Raw genomic sequence first — 10,523 nt, forward strand, 5'->3', positions numbered from 1 at the left:
GATTGTGGAAGTTTAAATAAAATATTATTCTAGAAAAGGTTCAGAACATGCACAAGTAGGAACACAAATAATATGAACAACTATAGAAATTTATTATCGAAAATCACCAAAACATAATACCTAATATGTTCCAAAAGATCAAACTACAAATCGTGAAATCAAACCAAATCACTAGAATATTCATTGCCAATAGAAGTAGTATGAGCAGCATGTTTGATCCGTTACAGTGGTTTAGTGAGCGGATCAGCTAGATTATCTTCTGATGGTACTTTGCTCACAATGATTTTTCCATCTTCAACTAGTTTCCTGATGTAGTGAAACTTTCTCTGAATATACCTAGTGAGCTTGTGATCTCAAGGTTCTTTAGCTAACGCCACTACAACCTCGTTAGCACATAAGATATCAACTGGTTCGGCTAGCTCTTACGGGCGCTAACGGGTGCTAGGTTCCATCAGGCTTAACCCGTCGGGCGCGGCATGCCTTGGGGTATTCTCTGGCGCGTCCGGGCACGACTTCTTCGTGTGCGCTAGGGGTATGTCATGAAGATGCATACACCTTTTCCACCGTTTAAGCAAGGATAAAACCATTATTCTTTTCAAAGCTTCTACTGAAGACTTCCTTGTTTTTGCGTCTTCTCTGCCCGACTAGGTTTCAATCGGTTTCTCTTTGATGCCTTCTTCCTAATCGTATCGTTACCCCTGCACACAGCTACTTACCTGTAAACCCTAGAATGTTTCTTCTTTATAGCTGTCTAATCGACACTTGTCGGAGTCAACTAAGCGTAGTTGGGTGACATTTGAAGAAACAATTTTGAGAGTTCTTCTCCGGCCGTTTGGTTTAAACCAAGGCATGCGAATTTGTTCTTTCTTCCTTTTTAATTAATTTCATTATATGGATGTCAAACCATCTTAGTTCTAAATTTTGATGACTATGAGAATTTGGGTTGCTTCAGTTCTTATGAATTTGGTTTCCCTTTATGCCTAACCCAGTTGCTCTTCAAATGATCGATTATGCCTTTTCACTTTCTAGGTCCTAGAAATCAGGTAATTTTTAGCCTTTGTTGTGTGTTTTCAATAATTCCGTTAATTCCCTTTTTTTATTTGTTTACTTAGTACATTTTTTCGTATGGGTATCTGTAGATGGATCATATGGGTGGTTTTGGCTATATTTCAGATATCGGATAAACACAATATTTATTTTGTTTATTTATTTCATGCCAATATTCCAAATACTTAGTAATAGGTGGTTATATTTTGAGTGTTTGTTGTCTATAAAGCAGAAAGTAAAAATATTTGACACTTTTTTACAATTTTGCAAATGTTGTTACTTTGTGTAGAGATGTGTACAAACGTGTATGCGTTGCAGGGGGGCGATGATGCCATTATTGAATCTTCAACTGAACCAAAGTGGTCTGATGAAGATAATTAGAAAATTACACCTTCTTATAACTTTGATTTTATATATGTTTACACTAATTCAACTGCATTATGTAATTGTTACTGTAGGAGTATTATTCTTTGTCACTGATAGAAAAAGTTGTTTTTGGAATCTTCACAAATGGGTAACTTTAGGAAGATTTTATTTTTTATATAATTAAATGTTTTTTTAGCATCCTATTTCTGTAATTTATGTTACAATGTAACATGTCGAATGTGATAACATTGTGACACCGGTGTATTCACTAGAAGCTGAGTTTGCAAGACCATTATGGGTATTCACTAATCTCAATACACTTTGTATTTTCTACTTATCTATTTTTTTATGTTTTTATTAATTAAAAATATATATCATGTAGGCTTCAGGTGTACGTTGCCTGTATGTTGAAGGGTCATAGTTCATCATTTCTCAATAGCTAAGGTTCTATTTTTTTTTACTTCAATTAATAACACTCTTTTATAAATTTATCTTTATTCAAATTTTGTTCATGACCTAATTGTGTATGTGGCGGATGACTTTAGATGATGTGTCATCAACAAAGTAGGATGTTATAAAAACAAACGTAGATATTCATCCTAGCAAAAATGAATCGCATTTTGAGACTGTTTTTTGACTTTTTATCATATTTTTTGCGTACTTTATTCAATTGAATTACAATGCTAGCCTTCATGGTGATAAAATAATGAAGACATGTAAGGTGTTGTTTGTTTTTTCGAAGTGAAACTGTCTGAAGTCTGCGGACCACCTCTGCAGCCCTCTACAGTAGAAGAGGTGGACCAAAGTGCTGCAGACTGTAATGAGAAGCATGTTTGTTTTTTCAACGTCTGCAGATATTAAAAAATTTAAAATAAAGTAATTTAATAAACCGAAAATAGTTTTTTAATACCAAAAATTTAATAATTGTAGTCTTAAAACATTGAAATAAAATTCAAACAACTTTCAGCATAATTACAACTTGTATAGATGAAAATAACCAATTTCAACAAAGATTATTCATATTTCAGCAACAATTATGACACTTCAGCAACAACAACATTTTATGACATTTGAAAAATATTTCATGACGTTTCAGCAACAATTTGTGACATTTCAGCAACAATTTGTGACATTTCAGCAATAATTAGTGACAATTCAGCAATAATTCAACAATATTTCATGACAATTAAGCAACAATATATGACATTTTAAGCACAAATTGAAGAAATTGGGGCAAGAACAAAGATTCAAGAACAACTATTTGATATAAAGCATGAACTATTTGATAAGATTAACATCAAGATTAAGCAAAAACAAAGATTCAACAACAAAAATCAAACATTAATATGAAGCATGAACAATGAAGTAAAGCCACAAACAAAATCGAAATGTTGAAAATACCCAAGCACAATCGTTGCCTTCAGCAGCAAAAAACGAAAAAAAAGAAAAGAAAACAAACCTGGAATGACGACTGCCGGAAGGGGAGACGCCGGTGGGGGCTGGTCTGAGAGGAGTATCGCGGTCGAGAGAAGGTTGGAGATGAGAGCCTCGCGATCGATTTCCTGGAACGAATGGGAGGTGGCCGCTTTTTTTTAGGGTTTAGGTTTGAAGAGGTTAGAAGCAATTTTCAAGTGCTGTCCCAAGCAGAGGACGAGAAGAGGTTTTTAATTTTGAAGTCTGCGAAAAAAACAAACAGCTGCGGGAAAAAAAGTGCTGCGCGCGCAGCACGAAGATGTTTTTAATAAAAAACAAACATCACCTGATTGTTCAAAACAGTTGGGCTGTTGCACATAATTGCGATGAGGAGGAATGTTGCCCGACTCCCCAGCTTGATAAAAATAAAAAATGTACATTTTTCACAAATTATAAATATAACCTTTTATTATTAATTAAAAAAACTATGAGTGAAAATTAATATATATATATATATATATATATATATATATATATATATTAAAAATGTCCACCATACCATAGGAACAGTAAAGTTTCTAAAGGGTTGACAAAATTGATCCCTAGAAACAGTAAAGTTTCTAAAGGGTTGACAAAATTGATCCCTGTTTATTGTCAATTGTGTTTGGGCTTTCATGTCCGTCAAAATTTGTCCCACTTGTTTCTTCAAATTACAATTTGCTCCTTTCTGTAGAAAAATCTTATATCTGGGTCTGTGTGCTGGACGGACGTTGGACACGAGTTCTGTTTCTGGAAATTTCCACCGCCTCTCCGATCAAATCCTTTCTATTCTCTTTCCCCATCCCACTGTTCTTTCCAATCGCGAATGTATTTTGTGTCCATTGAAGAGGCGTTGGCAGGACCAAACTCGGATCCTTCCACACCGCTTCTCTGAAATATCCTATGTTGCGGTTCTCATTCATCGACAAGCTACTCCGCTTTTCTCTGCACCCACCACCGCTTCCATCAGCTTATTAGACAAGCTTCTTTCTTCCACCAGTCGAATATTATTCTACCTTCAGTTCAATATCCACAATAGATACCACGGTTTCTATCTTCAATTGGAGGTCGCCGTCCTATCTTTATGTCGACTGCACCTCCTCCTTCCACCGTTAGCTGCTGATTTCAGAGAAGTATCACTCAAACCTGCAAACACTTTCTCACCCGCTTCCTTCAAGATCGAAGCCAAAAAAGGCCAATGGCTACCGGGGTTAACCTCACCTGGTTACCTCCATGGAAGCTAAATATAGCTTCAAAAATCCCCAATTAAAAACCCTAATCCATGAACTAACTGTAGAACTAAAACCATGTTTAATTTCAGTCTTCCAGGTGACAAGGGGACAAGGGGTCCGACCCATTGGGTCTAGCGGAGGAGCCGGAGAATCCGAAGTGGTTCGTCCAAGCTGAGTTTGTGAACGGTCGCCGGAATGCTACTGCCAGAGGTTTTCACAACCGAATTTCATATTCCCTATTCCAATTTTGTTCCAATTTTGGAGACTGTTCTATGAAAAAAAAAAAAAGTAATTGGTCCCTTATTAGATACTTCTTATTTTTCAAAGTTTGCTGGTTTGAAGATGCACACCAACCGCTTGATGAAATGACTGAAAGAATCGGTAAGCTTATTTTTTTCATCTCACTGCAACTTTAATTGTCACATGTTTTCAAAGTTGTCCATTGTAAAACCTGGATGGATGAGGACCATAACTGATCTCTGCACCAGCTAAGGGGTTATTAGAAGCAGATGGAATGTAAAACTTAAGACTGGCATTGATTATTTTTTGGACCACTGTACACTTAACATTTGGGAAAATTCAATATTTCTTGGAATGTAAAACCCAACTGTTTGATAGAATGCATTGAAGAAGGTTTTAACCTGTTTATAAAAATTCAATATTTCTTAGATAGGTGGAACTTCAAACGGAGATTGTCTAAAGTGTTTAGACATCGCACTGTTTGTCAATAAAAACCATACTTCTTCTGTTGGAACTTTAAGTCATGTTTGTAGGTTCCTGCTGTACTTGTGCTTTGTTAAACATGCTTTAGTTGTTTTTATGAATTTTTATACTTTCGTTTTTACTGTTTTCTAATTTTTTTTTTTTAGTAGAGCGGGTTACATGGTTGGTTTCCAGATGTATCCTTTGGTCAAAAAAAGCATCGTTCCACAGTTCATTCTAAATTTAAAGGTTTTGTTGATGTAGAATTACAAAAGGTAAACTATTATCTGTTATTCTATTATTACTTACTTCTTTAATTCCCACCTTCTGTCAAAAAATTTGTCAACTGTTACATGCATGTTTCTTCCCCTTGATGAACACCACTTTTTTTAGATCAGAAGGGTAATATTGGGTCTGATTCCATTTTTTCATGATTACAGGCACATGCATCAATTTGTGTAAGTAAATCTATGAATGCAAAGTTTTGTGACTAAACTACCCCTATGCATCATTAACGGTTTTGTGACTAAACTACCCCTATGTACAGTTTTTTTCTTCATATTTAAATAAAAAATAACTTTTTTTTTATCATTAATAGTTTGTGACTGAACTACCCGTATGTAAAGTTTTTTTTGTTCATATTTCAATTTTGTTGAGAGACCAATTTGCCCCTGCACTCAAATATGCTACATTACAGTAAAATGGGACAGTGTAAGCAGTTTTTTTTTTTTTTTTTTATGTTCAAATTGAATGCAAAGTTTTTTTGGTTAAAATTGACCGACTTTAGTAGTAAAAAAATACATATCTTTTGACTAAACTACGACTGTATAGTTTTTTTGTTTATATTACAATTTTGCTGAAAGACCAATGTGCCCCTACATTTAAATATGCCACAGTGCAGTAAAAATGGTCAACGTTTGCAGTTTTTTATGTTCAAATTGAATGCAAAGTTTTTTTGGTTAAAATTGAATGATTTTAAAAGTAACAGTTTTTGACTCATTAACAGTTTGAGATTAAACTACCCTTGTGTATAGTTTTTTTTTTTTTTTTTGTTCATATTTCAACTTTTAATCGAGTCATTTTGTTAGCTATAAACTTTTTTTTTTTTTTAAATTGATGGATAACCATATTAAAAACTGATATTGATATACCTTCTTCCAAATTACTTTATCAATAAATCATACTAACAATTCCTTTTTTTTTTAATTTTTTTTTTACAGTTTGTACGAGCTTATCAAGATTGAAAAGGCTAGAGAGTATAACACAGTTGAAAAAGAACCAAGTAGAATCCAATAAGACTGTGACTTGCTTTAACAATAATGGTCAATTTTGATTTTCACTAAAAGGGGACAGTAGGTAATTTGGGACCAATTTGCCCCTGTGTTGGGCCAAAACAAGTTCATTTAATTTAGAAAACATGTATGGTGTGAGAAAAGTGGTTAAACACTTCAAATTCGATTACACAGCTTTACAATGCAACAATTAGCAATGTACTTTATATTCTAAAAATATTCCATAATCTACTCAATAATGTACTTCTTCAATGATTTTATAAGAAGAGATGAAAGTAACAAATAAATGGAAGTACAATGATATTCCTTACATTTAACCCTTCCTTATCAACAGCCACATAAGCAGGACAACAATATCCTTTTGTTGTTCAAGAGTATCAGCAGAAGGTGGAGGTCTTTGTCTGTTTTTTAATTTTTTTGAAAAATCCGATCCCAGCACTTTTCTAGTTGGAATAATAATAATAATGAAATTTTTTTTGTAGGAGAACAATTCTCTTTTTTACTAATTTTATAATGTTTTGTGCATCGTGTTTTTATTTACCTTATTTTTCTTAATATTTCACAAACCAACACATTGGTAAATAAAATTTAAAAGTACCACCCTTTAATACAAAACTCCAATAAAAAAATAAGTACTAATTAAACTAATGAGCGATAAAGAAGATACAAAAAGAAACATGAAGCTTATCTAGAAACAATGCGTTACAATTCTTTAGAGAAAATAAAATATTATATTTTCTTGAAAGTGTAGTCATTACAACATATTAATAAAATTCCCTTTTATCAATTGAGCAACCTAACTATTTTCTCTAATGAAAACCATTACATTTGTTTTTTTACAAAATTCTTAAGTTCACTTTTTTGTTGTATAAAAATTGCTTTCACAACTTTAATTTCTTCACCTTTTGACCTCTCAAACCATTCCAAAACGAAGCCGCATTTACCACTTTCTTACCCGGCAATTGGACCTCCAAGACCTTACATTTCAATAAATAAATAAACAAATAAATAAAATTATATTTATAGGATTAATGACATAAATAGGTAACAAACTAGGATTTTTTTTTTTTTTTTTTTTTTTTTTTTTGAAAAGGTGTCATCAGAAGTTAAGCAACAAGAACCTTTTGTTCACAAAATACATTTATTTTAAAGGTATTTTATGAACAAAATGTTCCACTTGTTTACCTTATGATTGTACTTTCTTTTTAAAACACAAACATTTTTTAAAATTTAAAATAGTTATATTATCTTTCATCCGAAATTTTGCTTATGTGGCATTTCACAAGAAAATGACATGTCACATGTCAATTATTATCAGGGAAAATTACAGAAAACAATCATTATATTTTGGGCATTTTTGCAGTTTAACCACTAATACTTTACTTTTTCTAATCAAACCATAAAAGTTTCAGATTCTTTTTCATATTTACAATAAAAGTTCTAGAATTTTTTCTAACCAAACCATAAAAATAATATAATATTAGTGGTTAAACCACAAAACCACCCAAAATATAACGATTTTCTTGTCATTTTCACCTTTAGTGATAAAAAATAAAATCAACATATAAGTTTCCTTGAACAAAAATCTTGGAATATATACTAATATTGTTATGGTACACGCATCCTCACCTCAAGAGCCGTGCCCCCGCCACATGGTATGATCATCGACCCTTTTTTGAATGCCACGTCATCATCTTTGCTAACTTGATCATCATTATAAACCCTAGAAGTTATAATTTTGAGATCAAGTTCACTCCTTTTATCATTCTTTTCATCAATTACAACAATTTTTGCTCGGGTCCCTGGCCACCCTGCAAAAGCCCTCACCTAAAAACTTGTTTATAATTATGTCATGATAAAAGATTTGGATTAAAAAATATATTTTATTTTATCTCATCTTATGGCATCATACCTTATTATGTAGAGTCAAAGCTTCTTGGTCAAAGCATAACCATGATTCCTCTTGAGTTATCTACAAGAAAAAAAAAAGCTTAACAACATAATAGCAATGTACATTTATGTTAAACTTAAAGGCTTTTATGTCATTATCCCTTTAAGTAACTCTACTAACTTTTGGAGCCAATGTGGCTTTTGAGTCATCTTGTTCTTGAGCATTTGTCTTTGCAGATCCATTGAATATAGAGGGAAGTTCTTGAAGCAAGAGTTTAGATCCTGTGTATATTAGGATCATTATAAAGTAATGTTATTTATTTATTTATTTTTTATTTATTCCATTGAATGAGAAAAGAAGAATGACATACCTTGCGCAAATAGTAGATCAAGCAATTCTGGAGCCTGAAAACAAATCACATACTTTTTAATCCAAATGCTATTATTTCTACTAATGAAAATGCAACAAATTGTACAATTTAATATATATCAATTTCATTTTTGGAAAAGAATGCAAACCTTAATATGATCATCTATTTTCATTTTTTCATATGCAATAACGGGGCCCGCATCCAATGCCCGAACAGTGAATGCTAATGATACACCAGTTTCTTTAACTCCATCCTGATAAAGATTATTATTTTCATATAAAGATATAAACTTTTTTACTAATGTTACTTAAAAAATGTATAAAAAAAATAAAGAAAAGAAAAACAACTTGCAATGCTCTTTGAACAGGAGCAGCTCCACGGTATAAAGGCAGCAAGCTTGGGTGTATATTAACAGTCCCTACAAATACATTTAAAGATAATTACAAAACAATTCAAGAAAAGTTAAAGATAGTGTGATGAGATCTTTAAGAACACAAGATGAAAGAACACTAACCTAATAAAGGAATCTTTAAAAATTTGGTTGGTAATATGTTGCCATATGCTGCTGTGATGCAAAGTTCAGGCTCAAGTGCTCTGAAATTGGACAAGAATGCTTCCTCATTGGCTTTAACAGGTGTGAAAATTAGGTCTTCAAGGAAACCTCTATCGAGAGCATGTTGTGCTACAGGTGATGGCATCACTTTTCTTCCCCTATCTCTTCCCGAAGGTGGCTGAGTAACAATGGCTGCAACCTGAATCACATTGGGTGAGAATTTGAACTCGTACCTTTAATTGAAAGCCATTGTCATTGATTACTGGCGAATGTAAATGGATTTAAGGGTCGTAGCATTCATATTCATAATTAGGTTAGATATTAATGTATTAATTGAGGCATTCAGTATTCATCGCAGTTTGTCTGTCAAAGATTAAGTACCTCGAATAAGGAATCAGCGGCGGAGGATGCGTCGAGAAGAGTCTCGAGAACGGAAGCAGAGACCTAACACACACGAATCAGATTTCAAAATAATCGGAAATTATTGCCCATGGCGATGCTTAACGTAAATTGTAGGAACATTGAGCGAGAGATTACCGGGGGAGAACCCATGAAAACGAGTTTTTTCTTCTTGGAAGAAGTGGGAGTGCGAGTAGCAGCACAAGTAGAATAAACGGCGGTAGAGGGCGAAAAGGAAGGCGTTGCATGACAGCAAAGGCGGCGGAGCATCCACGACGATGATGATAAGTGGTGCATTTTTTCCGATGGGTACAAAAGCATTCAATATCGTGAATCGCCGTCGGTTTACATCATAATTCAAGCCATTTTCGTCACCGGATTGGATGCTTTTGTTCCTTTATCCACCGCAAGGGCACAACAGTCATTTCCATTTGTATTTTAGAAGCATTCTATGAAAAAAAAAACACTAGAATCAGAGAGAAAGCTTGGTGGATACAAGTTTAATTTAATTTAATTTATTTAATTTTTAAACATAAAGCTATGACTCTACTCTCAGCCAGCCACGACCCACCATCAAAACTACAGATTAGTTCGGTGAATTCCCGTCCAGGGGATGGAGACCGGCGATATGATGAATTAAATCTACCAAATACTTTAAATCTCTTCAAAACTTTCAAAATTTCTCAAGAATTCCAAACTTATAATAAGAAAAAACCCAATATTGTAATTACGAGTTTAGTCGCTGTAGTTTATGCCTCTAATTGTTCATATCGAGTATTGATACACTCCAAACAGCAGACAGCAAGATTGAAAACCAATCAGAGTGTTACCTGATACCAAAAATGGAGAGACGAGCAGCAGCACGATGTTCGTCAACCATTAGAATTCATGATGATGACCTAGGGTTCATGTTTTATTTCTCGGTGCATTTGGATTCCAGTTATAAATTGTGTTTACTATTTTATTTTCAATTGGGCGATATCATTCTTAGAGTAAGTATATTACAGTTTTAGTCCCTGGATGTTCATGTTTCTATAGTTTTGATTTTTTTTAAGGTGCTAAAAGACATATTCAATCCTTATTTTCAAAAATTAATTCGGATCGGTCTCTTGTTAGTTTAAAACTTACACACTTCATCCCTCGTAACATAAAAAGACCATTTTGGACCTTATTTATTTCTTTTTTGATTTATTTATTAATTATTAATTATTAATCTATT

The 10,523-nt window shown here is 33.2% G+C and overlaps 1 protein-coding gene and 1 long non-coding RNA gene across 4 annotated transcripts; one reads left to right on the forward strand and one right to left on the reverse strand.

Annotated features, from left to right (window-relative positions):
* Positions 1 to 3,596: 3,596 nt before the first annotated feature.
* Positions 3,597 to 6,325, forward strand: LOC145109025 (uncharacterized). Of its 3 annotated transcripts, none has more exons than XR_013708712.1 (4): positions 3,597 to 4,478; positions 4,967 to 5,074; positions 5,240 to 5,257; positions 6,020 to 6,325. It is a non-coding gene; the product is annotated as an uncharacterized LOC145109025 (long non-coding RNA). The 3 variants fall into 3 exon arrangements; XR_013708714.1 differs by having other exon boundaries at positions 4,970 to 5,074; XR_013708713.1 differs by lacking the exon at positions 5,240 to 5,257 and having other exon boundaries at positions 6,020 to 6,323.
* A 498-nt stretch (positions 6,326 to 6,823) lies between these two features.
* On the reverse strand, positions 6,824 to 10,250 carry PDE194 (formyltransferase). Its single transcript, XM_079046125.1, has 11 exons — positions 10,135 to 10,250; positions 9,443 to 9,753; positions 9,287 to 9,349; positions 8,867 to 9,104; positions 8,700 to 8,770; positions 8,501 to 8,605; positions 8,353 to 8,386; positions 8,163 to 8,263; positions 8,004 to 8,063; positions 7,721 to 7,918; positions 6,824 to 7,068 (listed from the first exon to the last, which is right to left on the reverse strand). The coding sequence occupies exons 2-11, from the start codon at positions 9,623 to 9,625 to the stop codon at positions 6,973 to 6,975; spliced, it is 1,149 nt and encodes a 382-aa protein (XP_078902251.1). The 5' UTR covers positions 9,626 to 9,753; positions 10,135 to 10,250; the 3' UTR covers positions 6,824 to 6,972.
* Between the last annotated feature and the right edge of the window lie 273 nt (positions 10,251 to 10,523).

The sequence above is a fragment of the Lactuca virosa genome, chromosome 4 (assembly GCF_052849685.1).
Source record: "Lactuca virosa cultivar CGN04683 chromosome 4, Lactuca_virosa_CGN04683_v6, whole genome shotgun sequence".
Taxonomy (NCBI): Eukaryota; Viridiplantae; Streptophyta; class Magnoliopsida; order Asterales; family Asteraceae; genus Lactuca; species Lactuca virosa.